The sequence below is a fragment of the Equus caballus genome, chromosome 28 (genome assembly GCF_041296265.1).
Source record: "Equus caballus isolate H_3958 breed thoroughbred chromosome 28, TB-T2T, whole genome shotgun sequence".
Lineage (NCBI taxonomy): Eukaryota > Metazoa > Chordata > Mammalia > Perissodactyla > Equidae > Equus > Equus caballus.
In genome coordinates, this window is record NC_091711.1 from 49,626,552 (window position 1) to 49,652,969 (window position 26,418).

At 57.6% G+C, this 26,418-nt stretch overlaps 1 protein-coding gene across 2 annotated transcripts in view; it reads left to right on the forward strand.

Annotated features, from left to right (window-relative positions):
- TAFA5 (TAFA chemokine like family member 5) overlaps positions 1-26,418 on the forward strand; it is a 249,377-nt gene that overhangs the window by 139,929 nt on the left and 83,030 nt on the right. For both annotated transcript variants that reach the window (XM_023631542.2, XM_023631543.2), the window contains exon 2: positions 15,537-15,686. In XM_023631542.2, coding sequence (XP_023487310.1) covers positions 15,537-15,686 — 150 coding nt within the window. The remainder of the gene's footprint in view (positions 1-15,536; positions 15,687-26,418) is intronic.

Below are 26,418 nucleotides of genomic sequence, written 5' to 3' on the forward strand. Positions count from 1 at the left end.
GGACTTAGTTCTGGAACATGCTCCTGAAGAGGTGAGCCCAGCCTGCTGATGTCGGGTGGGAGTGGGCTGTGTGGCCATCGGCGTTCTCACTGTCCCCTGCTCCCCCAGCAAGAGGGAGAGGAGGTGAAAGGCAGGGTGACCCAGTGACCCTGTAAGAGTCCTTTCACTGGGGGCGTGCAGTGTGAGTGGGAGGGCCCATCTGGACCTGAAGGGTGAGTAGGGGCTCCCTGGGCAGGCTTTCTGGGTGGGCACAGCCGGGGATCTGCGGGGGAGCAGGCGCTGCCAGGCAGGAGGAAGGCCAGGACCTGAGGCCTGTGATGTCTTGTGAGGAGTTGGCGTCTCCCTCCAGCCTTCTCCAGGGCGGAGCACACACCCACACGTTCACATGGTCCACTTCAAACCGCCCTGCTCTCTTTGCAAGCCTGGCTGGGGCCACCTCTAATGACCCTCCCCTCCCTAGGTTGGGGGCCCAGAGCCTTCCAGAAACAGCTGCTCCTCCGCAGCAGGCGTCTGTCTCCCCAGCCGTTGGCAGGGGCACCTCAGCCCTTGACGGGGTGCTGTGTTTTCTTCTTGAAGCCGTGGTCCCAGCTGTGGTGGCAGCTGGCTCTGAAAGCTCACATCTCAAGGACAATCGTGCCCCCTCTGGGCACTGTCCTGTCCTAGGGGAGTGACGGCAGTGGTGGTGAGAGTAGGCGGAGGTCCCTGACAACTATGTGGTGGCTTCCATGCGCTCAGATCACCTGGCACCTGCAGCCCACTCTGGTGCCTCCCGCCGCGGCGTGTTGGCAGGTGCCGGATCGCATGGGTGGCCCGGGGGACCTGGGTCGGGGGAGGAGGGCAGCTTGGCCAGGGGCGGCATGGTTTTAATTTTCGGCCCCCCATGGAGCCCCACTGAAGTAGAGCTGTTCTGATCCGGGCTTTGGGAGGCCCTGGGGAGCCAGCCCGGTTGCAGTAATCAGTGTCATTACCCTTTTCCTCTTTCGTGGCAGTCCCTTCCATGGGCTCCTGTGCAGGTCCAGATGCCCGCTGGCTCTCAGAGCCTGGCCTGACACACCTGGAGGGGCCGGGCTGCTGGCTTCCAGCAGAGGCCCCTAAGCTGGTAAAGGGGAGCCCATTCTCTCCACCTTCCCCTCTCAGCAGAGCTGCTGTGCTTTCCTGGGCTCTTCTCGTGTTTTCCAATCTGCAGGAGGCTGCAGGCCAGGCCAAGCAGTGGGCAGGGTGCTCCTCACCTCCATGTTGAGCTGGCAGAAGGTTCTGGGAGGGTACAGCCCACTGTGGGATGGGCCGCCACCTGGCCCTCTTGTCCCAGTTCATCCAGCCTCTGGGCAGAGACGCCGCCCGAGTGGGAGGGCTGCCCAGGGAGGAGAGAGCACGGCTGTGGGACAGGATGGGGGGATGACGTGACGGGATGGGAGCAGGTTGGGACGAGGCCAGCCGGATTCTGGGAAGTTTCCATGAGAAGATTTTGACTTTGCTGGAAAAGCCATAATTATATTTCACAATTATGTTAGTGGGGACAGTCAGGGGAAGTTGGGGCTGAATTACAGAGCAGGATGGAGTCAAGGTTCATCTGTAAGATGGGAGAAGAAAGCCAAATCAGGGCAGGAATACTGCAGGACCAACTGCCTGTCTGGACCGCAGGATGCTGTGGGCCAGAACCAGGAAGTCACAGGCAAACCCGGTGAGGCAGCCCCTGGGGCCCTGTGAACCCCGTGGGAGCCCTTCCCTCCTGGTCGTCCGCATTTGAGTTTTTGGGTGCCACCTCTGGTCTCTCCGATCCTGGGGGATGAGCTGGGAGGTTCAGCTGTGGGGATAGAGGGGTCAGCCAGGGTTAAGGGCCAAGTTGATGCTACCTTGTGCCCCCTGATTCCCTTCCAGGGTGTGTCTGGGAGCCCAGGTGAGCCAGGCCTGAGCACAGGCCATGCTGTAGGTTTCCAGGCCCAGAAGGGTGGCATCAACCTGGGCACAGGGGCTGAGGGAGCTCTCCATTCAGGGGACGGAGGCACATGGCTGAGGTTGGCCATGAAAGTGTCTCCCGGGACTGGGCTGGGCAGGTGTGTCCAGGCTGAGCTCCTGGGAGCACAGGCGGCCATCCTGGGAGGCGGGGCTGGAAGGCAAATGAGGGCCCATGAGAGAGTCCTCGAGCTCGGCAGGCAGGTGGTGTGCGGCCCTGTGGACGGTCCGAGCGGACTTCTCCCTGGCTGCTGAGTCCCACAGGACAGAGCACACAGGCCCCCGGGGACTGCCCAGGAAATCCGTACACATGTGAATGCGTGCACATCTGCCTTAGTGTGCACACACCACCGTGTGTGTGCCTACACAACTTGGCCGTGAGCCGGCATCCTGAAGGAAGAGGGCACGTCCCAGCAGAGGACACATGGCCCACCCCTGAACTCACACTGTCACCCCGGTGTCCCCACGGGTGACTTCTGAGGGCCTATGGACTGGCCGGGCTGGCTCTGGGTCCCCAAAGTCTGAGGACTGTGGGGATGTTCCTTCAGTAACGGGGTGTGGTCGTGTACATGCAGGACTCGGGGAGTGCAGCCGCCCATCTCCTGTCTCCTCCCGCTGGCCGGGGCCTGGAGCAGCCTTAGCCTGGACCGGCCGGGGCTCTGCCAGGTCTGTACGTCGTGCTGCGCACATGTGCGCAGAGCTTGCTCCAAGCCCTGGGCCGTTCTGGGCAACTGCGTGTGTGAGGCCACAGGAGGATGGCCTTCTGTACAGACCCCGATTTCGCTCAATTTCTTTATTGCGCCTGGCACACTGTCGTGCCGAGATAATCCTCAGCTGGTCCCCACCCCGTCCCACGGGGGAGCTGGGCTTGGTGATCTGCCGCGTGTGTTGAACGAGTCCGTTGAAGTCGAACTGCGACAGAGGATTTGATGCCACGGTTTAATAGCAAACTCGATTTCAACCCAGCTCAAACATAGAGACTCTAATACTCCACCTGATCTTAAAGAGGGTTTTTCTCTGTACTTTTTAATCCTTGCGCTGAATGTCTATATGATCAGGGATAAAACCAAACATTTAATTTGTGAGCACAGTGTCGAGGCTAGGATCTAGACAGCTCCAATCTGGAAGTGATGTCTCCTTTTGTGATGGGAGAGGCTCGGTGTCAACTGAGGAGGCCCAGGGCTCTGCGCTCGGTGCTCCTTCCTCCCAGAGTCGGGGCCCGGCACGCCCTGCACCAGGGCTGGAGGGGGAGTGGCTGTGAGTCTGCAGTTCGGGGATGACACTAGCGTGGGCTCAGCCTGCAGCCGTGGCTGAGCACGAGTTGGGACCACCTTCCACCGGTGAGAGGAAGAGGATGCACTGTGCCCGGGTTCAGGACATACCAGTGTCATCTCTGGTCAGGAGTGGGCAGGGGCCCCCCACCTAGCAACCCCAGTTGTTGTCACCTTGGTGCCCCATGGCCAGCTGGAGGTGTGTGGTTCGTTGGCTGTGAGGGCGGGCGCAGGAGAGCTGTCTGCACGTGGGAGCTGTGTGTGTTGGAGAGCAGGTCTGGAGGGTCCCTCTGGCAGGTCTTCTCTAGTCCTTGCCCTGAGTGCCTCCTAAGGAAATGGAGGTGGACGTCCAAATACCGTCAGTGCTGGGTAAGGCTGGGGTGTGTGTGTCTGGGACAGCAGTGTGGCATCTGGGACGTGTGTGTGGTGTGTGCACACGTGTGTGTGCATGTATGTGCACTTGTGTGTGCACATGCGGGTGGGGTGTGTGTGCACACGTGTGTGTGTACCAGACAGGCAGAGGTGGAGAGCCTGGGTGGTCTCCATCCTGGGAGCCCCCCATCACCCCTCCTTTTCACCTTGTCTCTTGGCCTCAGGCCAAGTTGGCTGGTGAGTTTTGCCCATAATAAAAATAGTAATAATAGTGATCTGGTAATTGATGCTCTGAGTCTGAGTTGGGGCTGCAATCGCCTTTGTCCACATCACCATGGTGTGGCCCCGCCCACGACTGTGAGCCATGCTTTCCTCCAGCGCTGCCTTAAACTGGTGATGAAACACTCCATGCACACTGCATGTGTGAGCCGACGGGGCACAGGACTTGCCTCTCCGCCCCAGCCAGGGACTGCCTGCTCCCCCGTGCATCCACCAGACCGGCCCTCTGCTATGGCTGTTAGCAAGTTCTTTAAATCTTTTCTCCCTCCGATTTTGTACATGGTCTTTTCTCATCTTGTCACACTTTGAGAATGAGCCAGGCGCAGATTTGACAACACGCGGCATGAGGATGCCCATCCGAGGGGATGGATAAAGCAGTGTCCTGCCACAGTGGCAAGACTGCAGACCCCGTGAGCATCATGATGCTGTGGTGCGAAGGTGCCCTGTGTCCTGAACTGAAATCCGGCGTCAGGTGGGAAGCATTGCCCGGGGCCTGGGAAGCCGTCCACACCATTTCCAGCCACCAAGGTCACACGGTATTCTCTGGTTTGTCCCTGTGACACTCAGAGTGACGCCCTTCCCTTAGCAGAGTCTCCTAGAGGTGGGCTCGCAGGGGGAAGGCAAGGATCTGACGGTCTTGGTGCTGAGCCCATGGGTCCCCCGGGACTGCTGCTCCTCTGTCTCCCTTGGGTCCTGTGGGACTGGAGATTCTTTCCGGTCCCCACTGGTCCTGTGACTTTCTTGTGAGGAGCTGCCGGCCCCTGGCCCATCTCGAGGGAGGACTTGCCACCCCCACCTCACAGCTGGGGGCGTCTAGCGGGGGCACGACCAGCCCAGGACTCACGCTCCTCCCCCACAGCCCGGGAGGCACAAGAGCCGAAGCATCAACTTCACGAGCTGCGTTCCAGGGGCTTCGACGTCAGGACACGGGCTGGGTCTTATCAGCGGGAGGCTGGGCCCAGGGGACCCGCTGCCATGAGCCTCGCAGTGGGAGGCTGTGCCCGGGGCAGCGGGGAGCAGTTCTGCACCTCTGCGGACTCCTGACACCCCAGGAGGTCGTGTTGAGGCCAGGCCCGTGCGGAGAGGTTTGTGGGATGATGGAATTGTGCGCGGCTGCTCCGTTCCTGCACCTGAGCTGGGTCTCCTTCGGCTCCACCCCTGGCAGTAGCCCTCTGCCTGCTCAGGACAGCGTGGAGAGGCTGTCTGAGGCCTTTGGGAGGCCAGCCAGCATCTCCCAACATCAAGGACCCCTGGTCCGCTGGGGGCCGATTGAGCGCTTCCACTTTGTGGTCCCCACTGGGCCTCCTGGGTGCCTGTCACCACTGTTGGTGTGGCCACACTTGGGGACAGAGTTGTGGGAACAGCGGGCCAGTTCAGGCTGGACCACAGGGCCATAGGACTCTGGCTTCTCAGAGAAGGAAGAGGCTGAAGGTGATTTAGGCCAGTGGGTTATAGATACAGTGTCTTTGACAATAAATCCTGATTTAAGAAAAAAATAGGGGCCGGCCCAGTGGCATAGTGGTTAAGTTCGCCCCCTCCCCTTTCACAGGCTGGGGTTCATGGGTTCAGTTCCTGGCCGTGAACCTGCACACCGCTCATCAAGCCACCCTGTGGTGGCATCCCACATAGAAAGTAGAGGAAGACTGGCATAGACGTTAGCTCAGCGACAATCTTCCTCAAGCAAAATGAGGAAGATTGGCAACAGGTGTATGCTCAGGGCCAGTCTTACTCCTTACCCCCCAAAAATTATATGTAACAGCTCAGTAAACAAATCTGAATGACCACAGCTCTGATGACACGATCCGTTTCTGATTCTCCCCGATCCTGCAGATATTCTCCTGTGCCCTGGGCTCTGTTCTGAAAGCTGATTGGTGGTTGTCCAGAGCCAGAGGTGGCGGGAATTGGCTGCCATGGGTGTGCGGGAATTTTCTGGGAGACAAAAAGTCCTGCCTCTTGGCGGGAGCAGTGTGTGCCTGGTGTAAGCGTGTGGAACTCGTGGGCTCGCACTCACAGTGGGCGTGCTCTTCTGTGCGTGAACTTTGCCTGGGGCTTGACTGTTAAAACGCTGTCCTCTGAAGTCACGGTGATGAGCAGGTGGTGACACAGGGTTCCGTAAACCAGGGCCACCACCCCCCTTGCGTCCTCTAGAAGGTAGTCCTCCTCTGGGGCGTCCTGGGCTGCAGCTTATTCTGGGTCAGAGATACCGTGTGGGTCGTTTCTGATCCCTGATCTTTCGAGGCCTCCATGAGCTGTGACTGGAGCCTGCTTCCCTGTAACGCGCCTCGCCCACCCCCCAGAGGGCCCTGGAGGCCCAGAACGCCCACACAGACCCCTGACCCTTGCTGGCCATGGGGCGCGTGTGGACACTCGGTGTACCCCCAGACCCACCAGGCCTGCTCTTGAGGCAGAAGAGTGGACACTCCTCCCCCCAGGACACCGATGGCCTGTGTTGTGTATGCAGTACCCCAGGCCATCCTGCAGGAGCTGCACCAGTACCCCACGTCCCTCTGTCCACAAGCCTCTCCGGGTCCCGGGGCCCTCCCGGCCGTGCCCTCCCTCACAGTACTGGTACAGGGTGGGTTTCCTCAGCGCTGCCTGCACCACCTGGACCCTCTCTGAGGGCAGAGCCACCTTCTCACCTGGCTGCTACCCAGGCCCAGGGCAGGTGGCCATGGCTGAGGACTTCCCTGTCCAGCCTCAAATTTGAACAGGACGGGCTGTCAGTGTGTGTCCTAGGGAAGCTGCACGTCTGAGCTCCACATGGGACCCACAGGGGCCCCTTTCCTCCCTGCTGGGGACGTGCCCCAGGTGCCCATCTTCTCTGTCACGTCATGCACTAGAGGTCGTAACCCAGCCTGTGGTCAGCTCCGGCTGCCCAGGGCCGGCCCTCCAGCTGGCTGGCCTCCTCGGCTGCCCCTTGTTTTCATTCTGATCCAAGCACAGCACTGACATTTGTGACTGCTAAATGCCATCCTCTCGGTCGGCGCCTGTCAGAGTCATTTTGAATCTTTATTCTGTCATCCATCACATCAGACATCCCTCCCAGATTTATGTCATCGCCCAGGCAGATTAAACAGCTTTTCTGTGCGTCGCCAGAAATGAGGGGGTGCTGCACAGAGGCCCAGGCCCAGCCGAGTCGCCCCAGGACTCCTTCCCGCCCGGGAGTCCACAGGGCGCTGGCTGCCCAGAGTCGTCCACCTGGAGCCGTTGGCCGTGGACTGAGTCCAGGTGTAGAAACGGCTCCCATGCCCAGCCCAGCACCAGGGGGAGTCTGGCCTTCAGGACACTCCCCATCCTTCCCGTGAGTGGGCTCAGCGTCTGGTGGGGGCAGCGGTCACTGGGGACCATGCTAGGGTTTTGAGGCCTGGGGTCCTGCCATCCAGCCTGGTTTGACTCGGGGAATGAACAGAATTTGACAACAGTAGGCTGGACCAGTGAAACAGCCGGTGGAGGAGGCCTGTGTGCTCGGCTCTGGGCCCCCCACTCACGGCTGCCGGGGACCTGCGACCCGGAGCCCCAAGGGCCGAGAGCGCACCTGGGAGTTGCATCCACAGATTTTTTTTTTAAGGTGCCCCTGCCCGAGTCCCTGGGTCCAAGAACATGACCCCCAGGAGTGTGGTGTAGCCTGTGTGCGCTGTTTCTGTGAAAGCTGTGCCAAAAAGGATGGGAATGACGCTCATCTTACAGGGGGTTGTGGAGGGCTCGGCACGGACCCCCAAGTCCAGTCCAGCCCAGCGCTGGCACCTCAGGCGACTAGCACAGCTAGTGGGACCAACTCTGGGCTGTTAGCCTCAGGGCTGTGTGGGTGCTGGGCGTCCCCGGCCCCTTCTCGGGGCACCTGCAGCTGCCTGGCTGAGTCTGACTCTCGGCCAGTGGCTTCTGGAAGACCTGGAGCTCAGCCGCAGCTGGTGGCCCCCGAAGATGGAGCCTGGGACCCCACCTCCAGGCTGGGCCTGTGTCCTGGCCTCCTAACACTAGCGCCTTGCTGGGCCTGCTCTGGTGGGCCCACCCGCAGAGCTGCTGCACACCCAGGGCTCTTAATCCCAGGTTCCTGGGAGCCACCAGACTGGACACCTCAATCCCCCTGCCTGGGGGACACTCAGTTTGGTTCAGCCACTAGCAGGGCCCGGAGGGGTTGTTGGACCTGAGCGTGTTTGTCACACAGCCACGCTGCAGGGCATATGGGCTGGACGTCAGAGCTGGCGCCTGGGTGGATGTGGGGGCACACCATGCCCGCTGTCCTGTGCGTGTGAAGAGCATGCATGAGCCTGTAGCTGCTCCTGGCCATGAGGAGGCCCCCACATACCTGACACAGACAAACAGCCCGCCTGCGCTCACTTAGTGACTGAGGCAGACTTCCCTTGGCTACCGGGTCGGGCCTGCTCCCTTGGGGGGCCTCTCAAGGGCCGTGCTCTTCTTCTCAGGCTCAGAGACCACAGCCAGAAGCCAGGGTGGTGCGTGGCTCATGCTTCCTCTGCCCCGGTGGTCGTGACGAGCTCAGGTCCCAGCCCTGCAACCCCAGCCGATCTCTGAGCCCACGCACAGGTGAGGCTGCCTCCTGTGCTCGGTGGCCGGAACGGGGCTGAGAAGTGAAGATCCCAACCTGCGCCCCTGTCTCGAGAGCCCCCTGGGGGACCCCACCTGTGGACGAGGCACTATGGCCGGGGGGAGCATGGCTGGGTTGTTCAGGTGGAGAGGGGTCCCTGTGCGTGATGACAAGCTGGCCTTGGAAAGGGGAGTTTAGCGGATCCACCCAGGTGCACCCTGACTGCAGACACCATCTGGGAGGAGCTACGGGCGTGGCCCATCCTTGGGGGAAAAAGGATCATTTCTTTCTTCTCTTAAAATTCTTTCTGCCATCTGGTTTTTGTTCAATGGTTATATTGCTGCCTTTATAATGAGAAAAACTTCTCCAAAGTTCTGTTCTGTTTCTTTCCATCTTCCAGGCGGCTGCCTGTCACTCCCCGGCGCCGTCCCTGGGCACACAGGTGTGCATTTGTGGGTCCCAGGCCCCCAAACCCCCAGCGCGGCCTGAGGGTCCAGGCAACCCGGGCAAGGAGGCTGGCCCGTGTCCCCTCAGCAGAGGTGGCCGCGGTGGGTGAGTGGCTGTGTGTGTGCTGGAGGGTAGGTGTCAAAGAAAGAATGGGGATTTGTGGTTGGTTTGATTTCTGAAAGAGTTATCTTCTGGTCTTAAAAGCAAGGCAAGTTCTTTATTAAAAAAAACTTTTTTAATAGATTTTTGTGCCTGCCCTGGGTCTGCCTGGGGCTCTGGGGTGACCCCGGAAACCCCAGCTGTGGGTCCGGCCCGTCCTGCACGGCCCCGGTCTGCTTGGCTTCCCTGGGACCCATCCCGACAGTGGAATCCCCATGCTCTGCTGCACGTGCCGCCGCCTCGGCCTGGAGCCGGGAGAGCTGGATCAGCCTGGTTCTGCCTGCTCGGCCTGTGACCCCGGCCGGCTGGCCTCCTCCCTGAGCCTCCACTTCCCCACCTGGGAGAAGGGACGAGGGCGGAGCTCCCCTAGGATGGAGGAGGGTCAGCACGGGGCTGCCTTGTCTCGGGGCATCAGGGAGCCAGATACCTTGGGGTACGTTGGCCTCTGTCCCCAGAGGGCCCCTGTCTCGAGCCTGGGGATGAGGCCACCTCCCCACCTGGACCCAGCCCTGCGCTGGAGCCCCACACACAGGCCCCTCTGTGAGTCCTGAGGTTGCATGTGTGCCTGTGTGTATATCCGTGTGTTTGTATATGTCTATCCGTGTGTATATCTGTATGTTTATATCCATGTGTGCGTATCTGTGTGTATATCCATGTGTGTGTGTATGCCTGTGTGTCTACTTGTGTGTTTGGATGTGTGTATCTGTGTATGTATATCTGTGTGCATATCCATGTGTCTGTGTGGCCTCCTATGTGTTTATACGTGTGTATCCATTCATATGTATCTGTGTGTATATTTGTGTGTTTGTTTATATCCATGTGTGTATATTTGTGAGTATATTTGTGTGTTCATATGTGTGTGAGTATATTTGTGTGTATGTGTATCTCTGTGTGCGTATCTGTGTGTATATTTGTGTTCATGTGTGTACCCATGTGTTTATATCTGTGTGTTCATATGTGTATATCTGTGAGTATATTTGTGTGTTCATATGTGTGTATCATTGAGTATATTTGTGTTCATATGTGTCTGTGTGTATATCTATGTGTTCATATGTATGTATCTGTGTACGTATCTGTGTGTATATTTGTGTGTTCGTATGTGTGTATCTGTGTGTATATCTGTGTGTATTTTTGTGTTCATATGCGTGTATCTGTGTGTGCATATTTGTGTGTTCGTATGTGTATGTCTGTGTGTGTATATCTGTGTGCATATTTGTGTGTTCGTATGTGTATGTCTGTGTGTGTATATTTGTGTGTATATTTGTGTGTTCGTATGTATGTATCTGTGTGTATCTCTGTGTATTTTTGTGTTCATATGCATGTATCTGTGTGTGCATATTTGTGTGTTCGTATGTGTATGTCTGTGTGTGTATATCTGTGTGCATATTTGTGTGTTCGTATGTGTATGTCTGTGTGTGTATATTTGTGTGTTTGCATGAGTTTATCCATGTTTGTGTATCTGTGTGTGTGTGTGTGTGTGTGTGTATATCAGTGTGTATATTTGTGTGTTTGCATGAGTTTATCCATGTGTGTGTATCTGTGTGTGTATCTGTGTGTGTGTGTGTGTGTGTGTGTGGTGGAGAGGAGCAGAGAAGAGCTGAGAGAGGAGGAGGATGGGCGGGAAGCAGGGGGCCCCAGGCTCTGGAAGCGTCCTAGCTGTGTGCTCCCCTCGCGGCCCCAGCGCCCTTCCCGGGACCTGCGTCAGCCCCCTGAGAGGCCCCTCTGGGAGGGGTGAGTGTTTGGGGGGGCTCAGCTGTCAGAGGGCGAGAACCTGGAGGGGAGTGGAGCTGGCCCCACCGAGCCTATCTGCCTCGTCCTGGGCCTGGCCCCCAGCTCCACTCGACCCCCGGCCGAGCCCAGTGCCCTGTGTGCTCACGGCTTTGACCAGCGGTGCAGCCCAGGCCTTGGGGTCCACATGTGCGCTCTGCTTGGCGTGTGACGTGCAGCTCCGTCGGGGCCCAGCCGGCCGCCCCACTGCCCTCAGAGCTTCAGGAGCTGGGGATGACAGGACGGGACGGCGGGGCCTGTGGAGGGCTGTGCCCAGGGTGGGGGTGTCTGAGGGGCCCGCGGCCTCCACTCTAGGCGCACGGGCCAGGCCCTGCGGCCAAGATACGCATCCTCTGCCCTGGATCTGGCTCAGGTTGGTATGCCGCTGGCCCAGTCGGGGGACATGCGGGGCTGAGGCACAAGGCAGTGAGGTCTTCACAGCAAACTGGAGACCCGCATGGGGCAGAGGGATTTCTGAGGGCAGGGGGCCCACCTGTACCAGCTCTGGGCGGAGGCCCCGGGGTGTCAAGGGTGCTGTCCCACCTCAGCTCTGCGTTAGAAGTGACCGGTGTGGCCCACTGTGCCCAGGGCCAGCCTGCTGCTCATCCCCTCACCCCGCCCCAAACTTGGGCACCAGCCAAATAAGGTGCAGTGGATTTCCTCCAAGCCGAGCGGGACTTGGTGTGCCCAGGCCAGTGTGGACGGACAGGGAGGGTCCAGCTCCTGGAGCGAGTGCTCCATTGTGTCCACACAAGTTTGTGAGTTCAGAAGCACATGGTTGTGTTCCAAGTACTGGGTAGCAGTGGGTTAGGGCCCACGTTGAACCTATAGCCTTAGTTGAATGATTGGCTCCCAGAGTGGAACAGTTAGCACAGCCAGGGCTGCGTGGAGGCCCAGTCCTGGCTGATTCTTCTCTGTCACATTGAGCGTGCACACGGTTCGGGGTGACCACCCATCTGATACCTGATCTCCGTGTTCAGCCGCGTGACCCGCTGGAAACATTCAGCTCGTGGTGTAAGAGCCACCAAGTGTCTGAGGACGCTGGCTCCTCCGAGCCCCCCAGGCACCTCGGGTTTCTCGGTGCCTCTATTTTGGGCCCAGCTGCTGACCCACTGCCACTCCATCTCTGTCCCCTTGCCCTTCACCTGGGCTGCTTGCTTCCAAGAGTCCTGGACCGCCCCTTGGGCCTCCAAGGAGACCTGGCATTTGTAACTGTCGTCAGGGGGCACCGGGTGCCCGCATCCGTGGAAGCGGGGTGGAGCCCCGGGGAGCAGACTGGCGGGGATTGGGGTGTTTATCATTAGCTCCTCCAGGAGGCAGGGACAACACCCCAAGAAGATGAGGCCAGCCCTGGAAGATGGTCACAACGCAGGCTGAGGAGGATGCGAAGCAGCCCGGGGTGAAAGCTCAGGAGGAGGGCCTCAGGGTCTGCAGAAAACCAACCCAAACATGGAATTGACGGGGTGAGAAATGTGGGCAGAGACCCTGAGGAGGGGCGGCCACGGCAGCCACGGGACAGCTGTGTGGACGGATGGAACCGGGCTGGCCCTGGCACTCCGGCTGAGTCCTGGACGCCTTATCAGCTGGTAACGAGCTAAAAGCTGGGGTCACACGATCTCCCGAAGACAGCTGTGCAGGGTGTGCACCCCGCAGGTCGACGTGCATTTCCTTCCAAGTCGGGCACGTCCGCGTCTCACACAGAGGTTGGTGTTCTTCCGTTTTTAGGTTGAATGGTGTCCCCCAAAAAGATATGTTTGGGTCCTAACCCCCTACCTGTGAATGTGGCCTTTCACGGAAATGGGGTCTTTGCAACTGTGGGCAAGTTAAGAGGAAGCCCTTAGGGTGAGCCCTAATCCACCATGGCCAGTGACCCTATGGAAGCAGAAGAGACACATCAAGGAGTCCTCGGCTCAGTGACAGCACTGCCACCCTGGGTCTCCGCTCAGCTGCAGTGGGCGGGCGGCTCCTAAGAACTGCCCCCTGCCCTCTGGCTGTGAGGAGGCCACTGGCCCGAGGCGCCTGGGAGACGGGCCTTTGCCGGCCGTGACATCAGCCAGAGGTGCCTGGAGTCGGGGTGGGCGGCAGCGAGAACTGGGAATAGCAGAGCGCCCCGTGTCAACCTGCAGAGCTTAAAATAGCCGCCGGGAGGGAGCCCACGCACTGGCCGACTGCAGATCACGGTGTGGGCCCAGCCCGTAAATCCCCACATCCTTGTCCACATCTGCATCTTTATCCACATCTGCAACCCCACCGTGCTTGGGGGCCCGTGAGGCAGAGGTGCCTGTCACCACGTCTCTGAGCCTCTGACCTCTGCTGTTGCCAGGAAGCGTCACCTCATTAGCCTGGACCACTTCTCTCTGCTGCATTTGTTTGCCCACTTATTTGTTTGCGGGTCGGTTTATTTATTTTTGTCTCATTCTTAGGACAGTACATAATTTGTGTGTAATTAGCCAGTGAGAGTAAAAATTTGCAGCCAAAGCCTTCAGGGGAGGTGGCCTCGGGGCGTTGGCCGTGGGATGGGGTTCTGCTCAGCGAGGGGGTCCCGGTGGTTGGTGAGGAGGTGCCCCACGTCCTTCGTCCCGCACCTGTATGGTCCCCCTACACCAGCCTCATGGGCTGTCCCCGGCTGGCTCTGGGCAGCTGGGTTGGGGCCCCTGTGCACAGCACCTCTCAGTTCCGGGCCGGCATGTCTGGTGCCCACTGTAGACGCCCGGGGCCTCTTGGCTCACACCCAGACACGACATCGCCAGGGTAGAGGGCAGCCTGGACGGCCCCAGGCCAGCAGAGCAGGTGGCTACTCCACATGCTTCATCCTGCCGGCTTGTGCTGTGCCTGACCCAGCCTCGGCTCTGGGCTCGGGTGGGGACCTGGAGGTGACAGAAAGGCAGGCACAGTCCCGTGCAGTACGCTGCCCGGAGGACCCAGGGGGCTGCCTGCAGGAGAGGGCCTGAGGTGCAGCAGGGGAAGGTGCCAGCAGGAGTGTGGTGGGCAGACACTGGGGCTGACTGATCAGCAGCCAGGAGCAGCAGGGGCCACCACCCTCCTCCACCTGCACCCAGGGTCCCCTCCAGGTGTCACCTGCTCATTGTTCCCTGTTCTGAGCCACAGCATCATCCCCCCTCATTGTCCTGTGTTCCTGCTGACCCCCATGTCCCTGCGTCTGTGTGCAGCCATCTCCCCCACTGGGAGGAGCCCCCCAGGGCAGAACACCATCTGCTTCACTCACATTGTGGTCCCAGGGCCCAAACAGAGGACAGCATGCTGTCGGCACTCGCTATTTCCTGAGTAACTGACAGAGCAGGGCACTTGAGTGAGTGAGGCCTCCGTGGGGTTCTACAGGGTGGGTGCCCAGGTGGAGGCCAAGGCTTCGTGGCCAGGTGGGAACAAACCAGCCAAGGGGCAGCCCAGGGTCGCAGCGTGGGCGTGGCCCGGGGCTGCACTGGCGGAGCTAGGGGAGGACCCCTAGCCTCCCTCCCGCTGGGTGTGGCAGCCAGGTTTCATCTTCACCGCCCCCATCGAGTGCTGGTGCTGTCTGTCTTGGTGTCAGCACTCAGTGCTCACTAGTGGAGCCTGTGTGTGTTTGACAGCAGAGTGGTGTCTGAAAGGACGCAGGGTTATCCCTCTGCCGGGACAGTGGGCCCGGGGCCTCGGAGAGATGGGTGCTCTCCCTAGGATTTCAGACATGTGAGGGGTGAGGAAGCCAGTCAAATTCCTTGAGTCGTCGCCTTCAAACGGAGCGTGTCCCTTCTCTGCACGCTGGGATGGCCCAGAGCCAGATGCAGGCCACAGAGCCATGCCACCTGCGTCCTGTGCTCTGCGGGAGCTGGGACAGTGTCCATGGGGCCAGCAGGAGTGTGGGGCATGTCAGGCAGCCTGTGTGCACCCGTGTATGCATCTACACAGGCACTTGCACCCTGTGTGAGCGTCTCTGTGTTTGTTTGCGTGTCCAGGTCACATGTACACAGTAGGAGCAGCTCTGTGTGTACTTGTGTGGCCTGTGGGTCTCTGTGCCTCTCGGCCTCAGCGTGTTCACCCCTGAGTCCCGCCTGTGCAAACCCGTGTGCGGTGTGCTGCCTGTCCATCTGCCAGGCACGTGGAAGGTGCACATCTACACTTCCTGTGTAGCTGCATCTGTGTGTGCATCTCATGTGCATGCGTGCGTGCGTGTGTACGTGTGTATGCGCCAGCCTGTGGGAGGGAGACGGCCCGGCGTGGAGGGTTCTGTCCAGATCCCATGGCTCTCAGCTCTGTCCAGATGTGAGGTTTCTACTTCCTGGGCCGGCAGCTTGTGCAGCTGTCACCAGACCTGGGAGAGGGTCTGTGGTGGTGTCCCCGCCCTCAGGCCAGCTTGGGCACTGAGCAGAGGGGCCCAGTGTGGATTCAGGTTGCTGGGCTTTGTGTCATCCAAGTTCCTGAGATCAGAATGCCTGACAGTGTTAGAGGCTTCCTCTGTGGCTCAGTCTTCATTTCCGGTGCAACCAAGACGGGCCCATGTTTAATTTCCTGTCTCCCGAGGCAGGGCCACCACTGTGATGTTGCGTGGAAGTCAAGGTCAACTGGCCCCGTCCAGTGTGCAGCTTTTATAAAGCGGGTTCCTGAAAGCGTCATTGGAGGTGCTGGCGACGTCTGCTGTGGGAAGACGGTCTCCCTGTGGCTACTGTGGGCCCCTTTGCAGAGCGAGATGGTGAGTGGCTTGTCTCCAGGGGACGGCCACTCAACCCACATCTGTGCCTCTCTTGTAGGTCAGCTGGCCGCCGGCACCTGTGAAATTGTGACGCTGGACCGGGACAGCAGCCAGCCACGGAGGACGATCGCCCGGCAGACAGCTCGCTGTGCGTGCAGAAAGGGGCAGATTGCGGGCACCACGAGGGCCCGGCCCGCCTGCGTGGACGGTAAGAGCCCATGGCCCAGGCGACCCCACTGAGGGCCAGGGGAGGCTGCACGGCAGGCGTCCACCCGACACAGGGCCCCCACCCACCCAGAATGTTCCGTGGGGGCCCCTTGTTCTTGAGATCAGGCCTCAGGCTGGCAGTCTTGTCCAGTGTGGCTGCTCCTGGGGGCGGTGTTGGCTTGTGCACCTGTGGGCTGACTGCTGGCTGTGGGCTCGGTGTCCAGGGTGCTGGGGACGCGGATGGCGGGGAGCGAGGTCCCAAGGCATGGTTGCAGGGAGTTACTGGTCTGGAGGCTTCGGCTCCTCCAAGTTGCTGTGGGCAGAGGGGAGCAGAGGCCAGGCCATCTGCAAGACGGCTGGTGGCTCTGGATGCTGCTACCCCATCGCATGTGGTTTCTGACGGAGGCTGCCAGCCAGGTGGTGGGCTCCGCTTCCTCTGGGTCAGGCAAGTGTCAGGCACCCGCAGGCCCCAGTTTAGTGCTGTGCAGAAGGGCCCCGTCCGCCAGGGCTCTGAGGACGAGCCAATGAGCCTATGCAGGGGGCTGGTGGTGACCTCCTGCGGGGCCACCAGAAGTTGAATGGTGTGGTCAATAGGATGCGCCCTGTTAACATCTCTGCTCTGTTAAGACTCAGAAAGGCACCGCGTGTAGGGGAGGCTGTACCTTTGGGGTCCGTCTTTGGAAACAGAATCACAGGTGGTCTTTACAAGGAGGAAGGGAGCCCGTGCAGCTGCTGTTGGTCTCATCCTGGGTCCGTCCATCCACTAGGAGAGGAGGCTGACGTGTGTACCCCCTGGGAGAACTGGCCCAGCCCCAGGTGGTGCAGGGTGAGACCTGGCACCCCAAGGCAGATGGTCGGGGAAGGGGTCTGGTGCCAACACCAGCCGGGGGTCAGGGATAGGGGGTGGATGTGGGAGGGCGCGGGTAGGTGGGCATCAGAGCAAGGCCAGAGCCCTGCCAGCGCCTGTGACCAGAGCAGGCGGAGAGACTCCCCCCTCTCCTGAGGTGGTCTTGGGGGGCTCCTGTGGGCCTGGCCAGCAGCAGCTTTGTGTCAGTCCAGGTTCCTTGGGGTGGATGACCCCACACAGGGGTCTGCGGGGGCCTTGGTTCCTCGGGGGCTTCAGGAGACGTGGTCACAGCACGTCACGGTGGCCAGGTCCCAGGGTTCAGCCACTCCCTCCCACAGGGGCAGAGAGGGACTTGCCGGGGTCTTCTAGAGCTGGATTTGGGATCTGGGGCTTCTGGTTGGGGCCCCCCCTGCCCCGCAGCCTCTGTGTGGGGCTCTGGGACACAGGCTCCCCAGCTCAAACCCACTGCCTCTGCTCAGGAGCCCGCCTTTACTCTGATCTCCGACACGGAGATAATACCAGTGTTCATGACAGTCACCTGAGAAGTGCCGCACCTGGAGCTGAGACATCCTGAGCGCTGGCAGCCAGCTCGGAGAGGCCCCAGTGACGGGTGGGGGACGTTGGGAGCAAGGACACAATCATAACTGTGGGACCTTGGGGAGGGCTTTCTGACGAGCTAGGCAGGTCCCACTGCAGCCCCCAAGGCCAGAAAGGCCTCCAGGAAGGGGTCAGCAGGGCCTTGAAGCCACCTCAGGGTCTGGAGCTGGTTGAATCAGGGACCCCGCGCATGTCACTGATGAACCTGTCCTCAGACTGTCCGGGCACGTGGCTCTGCAGTGAGTCTGCCTGGGGTCCACAGCCGGGAGCTCGAGCCCCACTGGGCGTCCAGCAGGAAAGACCAGGAGCAGGTGAGGGCCCAGGGCTCCTGGCCGGAGGGGGCAGGCCCAGCCCACGCCACTCGTGACCCAGGCGCCCGTGCACCTTGGGGCCGAGCTGGTGGCTCAGGTGTGGCCACGTGGGGGCCTCGCCTGCAGAGCCTGGCCACCCAGAAGCTCCCTGAAGGCCTGGGGCTGTCGGCTCACCGACCACCCAGGCCCCACAGACCCCACAGCCATGTGCCAGCGCCTGTGCTGCCATCCTTTTGGGGACGTCAGAGACTCTCGGGAGATTGTGGCAAAGGAGGCTGGCTGCGCCGTGTTGGGGGCTGGAGGTGAATGGAGGGCTCTTAAGGCCGCTGGCGCCTTCTGGGGAAATGGAACAGGAGGAACCGTCCCTGGGGATGGTTTTGTTTGTAAGAACCTGTCATCTGTCCTTATTCAAACGTCTGTCAGTGGGTGTCCTGTGTTTAAACACCCAGGCGTGTGCCACTCCCGGGCGGCTCTCTGATTCTAGATCTCCGTCCTGCCGGCCTGAGTCCAGGGCAGGTGCGGACGAGGGGCCAGCCATCTTGATCCCAATGAAGGGAATTAATGCTCCCGCATGCCGCCACCGTCTCCGGCTCCGGTAATGGGGACAAGCTCACACGTGACGGCGCGTGGGCCTTGTCGGCTGACGTTGATTGATTCTTCCCGAGACTAGAGGGAGGGAGAGGCACTGGCAGCCACGTCCCTGCCTCTCTCCTCATTAGCCTGCAGGCCGCGGGGAGGGGGGCACAGTTGATCACTAATTGAATCTGGGGCTGCTCATCCGAAACCCGGCACTTGCCCTCTCCCCGGGAGACCCCCAGGGCCTGCGGAGCGGGTCCCAGAGACCCAAATTAAAACTGGCCATTTTCAAGGAAGGCCGGGCAAATGCGTTAGCTGGTGCTTTTTGCACAGTGGGCATTTTCCAAGCTGCCATCTAATTTAATTTTTGCTTTTCTATTTTCCTGCTCTGCGTGCATAATAAGTTGCCTCACCTATGAAGTGTGTCTGCTCAAGAGAAAACTTGTGCCACGCCAGGGCGGTCGGAATTTAATGCGAGCGGGGTTTAAATTGGGATAGTTTATGCCAACTCTAACTGTGTCTGTTGAATGTGGGTGCTTGGAAGCTGGCTCACATCTGTGTCAATTCTGTTCAGTTGTTGAACCATTTATTAATCAGCTTATTTGTTTGTTTGTTCATTCACTCATTCATTCATTCAAACAAGGTGTACGCTCAGGGCTGGAGGAGAAGTGTAAGGGAAAGTTGACTCAAGTACCCAGTGCATGCAGTGCTGTGGGGCTGGGGTCCAGACAGTGGGGAAGGAGCTATGGGACCCAGAGTACCACCATCTCTTCCTGCCCAGGACCTTGGCAAAGCTGCATCCATGAGGGGACATTTGAACAGGGTACTGAGGGATGAAGAGGAGTTCACCAGGATAGCTTTTCTTCTTGGATGGAAGGGGCTAGTGGAGGGAGGAGAACTCCTGTTCCTGTCTCTGTGCTCGAAGCATTTCCGGGTCAGCCTCTCCCCAGCCTGTGTGTGGCAGCTCTGTGACCCAGCTTTCCTGCCTGGAGTTGTTCCAGCCTAGAGATCCGTCAGGAAAGAGGTCCTCAAATGAACCCCAGTCATCTCTGCAAGGTTCAGCGTCCTAAACCCCAAGTACAGGACAGAACCTCACCTTAGGGCTGCCCAGTCATGGATGCCACAGGTAACAAGGGGCCAAGCCTGCCTCTACCATGCCTAGTTGTTGTGTAGAGCTCTGAGCCCCCTCTGCCCGTCATTGGAAACGCGCTGGTCCCCAGGCCGCCACGGTGCCGCAGTGATGACGGAGGCCCTGTCCCCAAGCCTCCCGGCACGCAGCAGAAAGCCACCCAGAGCCGACTTTCCCTCCCGCTGAGGCAGCATCTTTCTTTATAAGTGGAGGTCTTCCTCCCGTCAGCTGTGTTCCCGTGAAACTCTCTTAAAAAAATCAAAGGAAAGGGGTCTGGCCCCATGGCTGAGTGGTTAGCTTCGCATGTTCCGCTTCGAGTGCCTGGGGTTCGCTGGTTCGGATCCCGCGTGCGGACATGGCACCGCTTGACAAGCCATGCTGTGGTGGACGTCCCACATATAGAGTAGAGGAAGATGGGCACGGATGTTAGCTCAGGGCCAGTCTTCCTCAGTTAAAAGAGGAGGATTGGCAGCAGATGTTAGCTCAGTGCTAATCTTCCTCAGAAAAAAAAGAAGAAATCAAAGTACAGAAGGCTGCCTGGTGCCAGGGGCCTGGCGCAGGCCATTGGGAGAGGAGAGGTTGTTTCTGAAGCAGCACCGCCCTGGCCATGGAGGCAAAAGGTGAAGGCAGGAGTCTCTGGCCTGGGCCGGGCAGTTGTCCCTGGGAGCCCAGGGGGAGGGAGGGCCAGTGTCTGAGTTCTGCCAGGCCTGTTGCGAGGGCTGCAGCTGGCCGCCCAGGAGAAGTGGGTAACTGGGGCTGGCATACAGTCTGGAGAGGCTTCGGGAAGTCAGAGCTACCCTCTGCGCGTGGCCGGCCAGGATGTCTGAAGGCTCTGCCGGGACCTGCTGGCTGATGCAATGGACCATCCACACCTGCTGTGGGCCTGCCTGTCTTCTAGGTGGCCATTCCCTTGTGTTCTTGAGCACAGAGTACGCCCCATCACATGCCTGCACATTAGGGTCAGAACTCATAACGTGCTTTTCCTTTCAGGGGGCCTGGGATGCAAAAGACTCCCAGGCTGTGGAGTGGAAAGTCATGCCCCCAGGCCCTGCTTGTGGTCACCTGAGGGTGCGCCGGGGCCAGGCCCCTGTCTTCATCCACAGATTGGGATAACAGTGGACATCATCACGCTTCCCTTAGGGTGAAATGAGATGCGATGCGCACAGGCCCTCACTCAACTGGTACCCAGCGTACCCAGCTTAGGGAGCCACTTTTTCCCCCATTTGCATTTTTCTCAGAAATACATGAGACATGTGTGTCCCAGATGTGGCCTTAGGGACTCTGCTGAGGAAGTGTGGAGCAGGGATAAATGTGTAGGAGGGGTCTGTGTGCAGATGGCTGTGACGGTTCCGGATCAGCGAGGAAGTGCAGATCCCGAAGAGGGTCCAGGATGGAGCTGGGAGGCCTCCTCATTTAGAAGGAGGAGCAAAGAATCGAGAGTCCAGAAATGAACCCTTAACAGGGATCATTAAGTGATTTTTGACAAGGGTGCCCAGACCATTCAATGGGGAAAGAATAGTCATTTCCACAAGTGATGCTGGGGCAACTGCAGACCCATGTGCAAAAGAATGACATCAGATCCCTACCTCCCACCAAATACAAAAGATTAACTAAGCATGGACCAAATACCTAAATGTCAAGGGCTACATGATAAAACTTGTAGAAGAAAATAGAGATAACTCTTCATGACCTTGGGTTTGACAAGCGTTCTTAGATATGACACTGGAAGCCCAAGCAACAAATGAGAAAATAGATAAGTGAGACGTCATCAAAATTAGAAACTTTTGTGTTTCAGAGGATGTCATCAAGAAAGTGAAAAGGCAGCCCACAGAATGGGGGAATATATTTGCAAAACATGTATCTAAGAGACTTTTATCCAGAATATTATAAAGAACTCATGCAACTTGATAATGAAAAGACAAAAAATTAAAGAGTTGGCAAAGTGTCTGACTAGACGTTCTTCAAAGAAGATGTGTATGTGTGAATAGCCAATAAGTACATGAAAAGATGCTAGATGTCGCTAGTCGTCTGGCAAATGCAAATCAAACCCGACAGTGAGATGCCACTTCATACTCACCAGCATGGCTAGGACCACACATCAGATAATAACAAGTGTTGACAAGGAAGTGGAGAAATCAGAACCCTCACACATCGCTGGTGGGAATGTTGAATGGTGCAGCTGCTTTGGGAAATGAGCCAGCAGTTCCTGATGTGAATAAACGTAGAGTGGTCATGTGGCCCAGCAGTCCCACTCCTACTGGCATCCCAGGTACATACCCAGGAGAAATGAACCCGTTTCCACTTGAAAACCTGTCCACCAATGTCCACAGAAGAGTGAATCATAAGAGACAAAAAGCAGAAACAGCCAGCTGTCCATCAGTGGACAAGCACATAAACAAAATGTAGGATGACCTCATAATGGAACATTACTGAGCCATAAAAAAGAATGAAGTGGGGCCAACCTGGTGGCACAGTGGTTAAGTTCACACGTTCTGCTTCAGCAGCCCGGGGTTCACTGGTTTGGATCCCAGGTACGGACATGGCACTGCTTGGCAAGCCATGCTGTGGCATGCATCCCACATATAAAGTAGAGGAAGACGGGCATGGATGTTAGCTCAGGGCCAGTCTTCCTCAGCAAAAAGAGGAGGATTTGCAGCAGTTAGCTCAGGGCTAATCTTCCTCAAAAAAAAAGAAAAAAGAATGAAGTTTCAACACACGCTACATGGATAAACCTTGAACACATCATGTGAAGGGAAAGGAACCAGACACGAAGGCCACATGTCATGTGATTCCATTCCCATGAAATGTCCAGAACAGGCAGACTTGTAGAGACAGAAATCAGTTTAATGTTTGCCAGGGGCTGGCGGAGGGGAAAAGGCCGAGTGACAGGTAATGAGAACAGGCTTTCTTTTTGGGTGAACATGTTCTAGGACTGGTGATGGGTTCGCAATTATATATACTAAAAATCACTGATTGAACACTATGTGGGTGAGGTGTACGGTATGTGAATTACGACTCCATGAAGCTCTTGCCAGACGCACATGCACACAGAATTCGGTGAGGACGGGCAGCTGGGGAGGACGGGCAGGGGCTGGCATGCGGTGGGGGGCAGGGCCGGCGCTGCCCAGTGCACCCTGTGTGAGGAGGACCAGGGGTTAGGACGCAGCCGCCCTGCAGCCTGGCTGGGCTGGAACTCAGTCTGGAGCAGGCGTGACAGGAGAGCGTAGACCACCTTTCTCAATGTCCTGATGACGAAGGGCCAACATCTGTGTTTAAAGATACACTGAGAAGTGGATAACGGGAAAAACAAGCCTTCAGAAAGCCTCGGGTGGAAGTCTGGTTTTTGTTAGATTCAGCAGATGCCGGGTTACTCTGTTTCGGCACCGGCCACGCCGAGTGAGGGAAGGTGCAGCCTGGGCCTCCAGAGTCCCGGCCTCACTTTGCGCCGCACGCGCAGCTGCTGTATTGCGTGGAGTCTGGCTGTGAAGGAGAAGGGAGGCCCCAGGAGTTGGATTTGGTGCTAGAAGCAAAAACAAAAGAAGAACAAACCTGAGGCCATTCAGATGCTGGTAGGGAGGATGGGGAGGAACTTAGAGACCAAGAAAGAGCCAGAAGTGGCTGCACGTTCCCAGGACAGAATTGGGGGTGGGGCCCAGAGCTGGGGGACAGGGACCTCAGTGGGGGAGGGCAGCGTCCCCACTGTGAGGACAGACAGAGCAGGGAGGGCCTGGACCCCAGGAGCTGGGGGCGGTGCCTTATTTCTCCACCAGGTAGGCGGCCTTGGAGCCACCAGGAGTTGGGCTGGGAAAGGAGGCAGGAAGCAGACAGGCGGGCCCTGCCCAGGCTCTTCTGTCCTCACACCGCCTCCTCCGCCCCCCATCTTCTGTCCTCTGTGGAGTTGGGAACCATCACAGCATCACAAACCCTAAGACATACCTGGGCACCTGAGCTGTGGCCGCCTGCGCCCATCCTGGGCGGCCACCGAGGTACCTTTCAGTATGTGCCTGAGATGTGGGGGCACCCAACCCTCCGGGGACGTGTCATCCCCATGTGGGCTCAGCTCCACTCTGCCTGCTCAGGGAGATCTCGAGGTTTCCAGAGCCTTCCTGAGGCTGCAGCCAGGGGCCAGGTCGTGGGACCAGGACAGCTCCTCAGACCCCGAGGCTTGGGGTCCCTGCTCTGCATGGCGTGGGGCGCCCCAGGGCCAGCATGAGCGGATGGGGAAGCAGACCGAGTGTGGCAGGCATGCCCCACAGCTGGTTGACATTTATGCAGAGAGCAGAGGGTCATTTGGTCCCGGGGTGCCCGTCCTTCAGAATCCCCGATTCCTCTGCGCTCCCTGCACTGTGGAGCCCCAGTAACGTGGGTCTGGGTGAGGGACCAGAGACAGGGTGCCAGCATTCAGAGGGGTGTCCGTGTGTCACCAGACGGCCACTGGCTGGTGGCCACCTCACTTTGCCAGGTGCCATGGAGCGGGGGGGTGGGTGGGAGGACGGGCCGGGGGCAGCCGAGCAAACGGGTGTAAGCAGACTCCATCCTCCTGCCAGAGCGCCAGCCTCGCCAGGGTGCGGGGCCCCGATGGAGGGACTGTGGGTCTCCTTGCTCCCGTCCCCGTCCTTTCATGGGTGAGGCATCCTCCTGGAGCCTCTGAGCACAGGGTCCCCGTGCCCACTAGTTCTTGCTCTGCGGGCTTCCAGGGGAGGAAGGTCACACCTGCTGGACTGGGCCGTGTGACCTTGGACGGACCACTTCCCTTCCCCCGGCCAGGGACAGACCTTTTCTAGCCGCCAAGGTCAGCTGCTCCGGGGGATTCCCCTGCCATGTGGGGAATGACGCACACTCAGGACAGGTCTCAGTTCTGTTGTGGAAGAACCTGTCCACCCTCAGCCTCCCGAGGACAGCAGGTCCTTCTCTGTGCATCACCCTCTTGTGCTGCGACACAGGGTCCTGAGCAGGGTGACCTGGGCTGTGGCTGGCCAAGGATGTCCCTGTGCCTCGGCCTTTCTGCTGAGCATGGGCCCCCCTGGCTGGGTCTCTGCCATCCTCATGATTCCGAGTAGGTTTCAGTAGGTTTTTAAATGTTTTCTAGACTTGTGCATCTTTGAGCAGGATGGGACTTGAGTTGAACACTAAGGACACTCTGATGTGGAGGGAAAGGGGAGGGGGAGGGTTTGGGGGCGTTTTGCTAAGAATTGTCCTTGTTCCAGTTCCGGGCTCTGCAGCCTCCCAGGCGGAGGCCCCCACGCAGCAGCCAGTGCAGGAGCGCTGAGAGTGGGGTGCGGGGACAGCATGAGATGGGGGAAGGGGGCCGTCACGGGCAGCACACTCCTGATGGGGCCACGGACCCAGGGCTGAGCCTGGCAGATGCAGCAGTGAAAATCTGGGAAAGCTTCCTGGAGGAGCTGAGCAGTTGTCTCAGGCAGGTGGTCACAGGCACCTGCTGCGGCTCTGTGGGCGTGGTTGTGCCCTAGACTCCTGGGGGTCTTTTCTAGCAGGCCCGAAAGAGTGACTACCCACGTCCATGTCTATCTTGTCCAGACCCCCGACCTCACTCTGAGGGGAACAGCCTCTGAGGGGTGGGCAGGATGCAGAGTGGAGAGCAAGCCTGTCTTTGGGGGGAAAAGCTTTTATATGTTTCAATAATTGGAAAAGTGGGTGTAAGTATGTTTGCATTTTTAGAAACGTGTGTAGGCACTTTATGCTGTGTGGCCTCTAGCAGGTCACCCAAGCTCTCTGAGCTGTAGGCAGAGAGGCAGCAGAAAGCTGTGAGCCAATGCCCCGTGTCAGTGCCATGTAGTGACTTCCTACAGGTGGTGTGGTTTGCTTTTTGAGGGCTGCTTGACCCACCCCTTAGATGTGCTGGGCAGGCTCGCAGTAACTTCCAGAGTCATGTGTTACATTTTTAGGAATTTTGTGAGCTGATTTTTATATATAGCCATTCTTAAAAATTAAATTATATAAATTTACCTGCAAATAAATTCTATTAAAAATAAAGATACCCCCATTAAGACATGAGAAAAAGAAGAACAAGTTAAATCTAAATCAAGTAGAAGGAAGAAAGTAATAAAGATGGAGAATGAAAATAAATGAAATGGAAAATAGAAAAAACAATGGAAATCAACTAAACTAGAAGTTAATTCTTTGAAAGGTAAACAAAATTAACAAACCTTTAGCTAGACTGATCAGAGAGAGAGAGAGATGGCTCAAATAACTAAATCAGGAATAAAAGAAAGGACCACCCTCTTTATTTTCACTGCCCACTTTACAGAAATACAAAGGGCTGGAAGGAGTACTGTGAACAGTGGGTCCTGTTAGACAACTCAGATGAAATGGACACGTTCCTGAAAACCCACAAACTGACTCAAGAAGGAACAGAAAGTCTGAGTAGACCTCTGATGAGTAAAGACGGTGAGATAGTGGTCAGATAGCTTCCCAGCAAGAAAAGCCGAGAACCAGATGGCTTCACTGGTGAATTCCACCAAATTTAAAGAAGAATTCACACCAATCCTTCTCAAACTCTTCCAAAAAAAAAAAAAAAACTTACGGGAAGAAACACTTCTTAACTCACTCTATGAGGCTGGTATTACCCTGACACCAGAAGTAGCAGATAAAGACATTGCGAAGAAACTACAGACGTCATGAGCACAGATGTAAAAATCCTCAACAAAATGCTAGGAAGCTGGATCCAGTAGCGTATGACAGGCTTACACATCGAGAGCAAGTGGGACCGTCTCAAGGGTGCAAGGTCGGTTCAACGTATGGAAATCAGTAAATGTAATACACTGTGTTAATAATGAAGCAGAAATCACATGATCACCTCAATAGCTGCAGAAACGCATTTAACAAAATCCAGCACCCTTTCATGATAAAAAATCTCAAGAAACTAGGAGAAAAAGAGAAGTTCTCAATGTGACAAAGGGGCAGCTATGAAACATGGCAGGCTGTGTTGTACTCAATGGAGGAAGCCTAGATGCTTTTGCTCTAAGATAAGAAGACGACCAGGATGTCTGCTCTCGACACTGCTATTCAACAGTGTCCTGGAGGTTCTAGCCAGGGTGATTGGGCAAGAAAAATAAACACAGGCCATCCTGATCAGGAAGGAAGAAGTAAAACTACCTGTTCACAGATGACATGATCTTTTATGAAGAAAATCTTAAGGAATCCACACTCATATGCTTAGAACTCATAAAGGAGTTCATCAGGGTTGCAGGATACAACATCAATATACAAAAGTCAATCGTATTTCTGTGCTGTGGTAGTGAACAATCTGAAA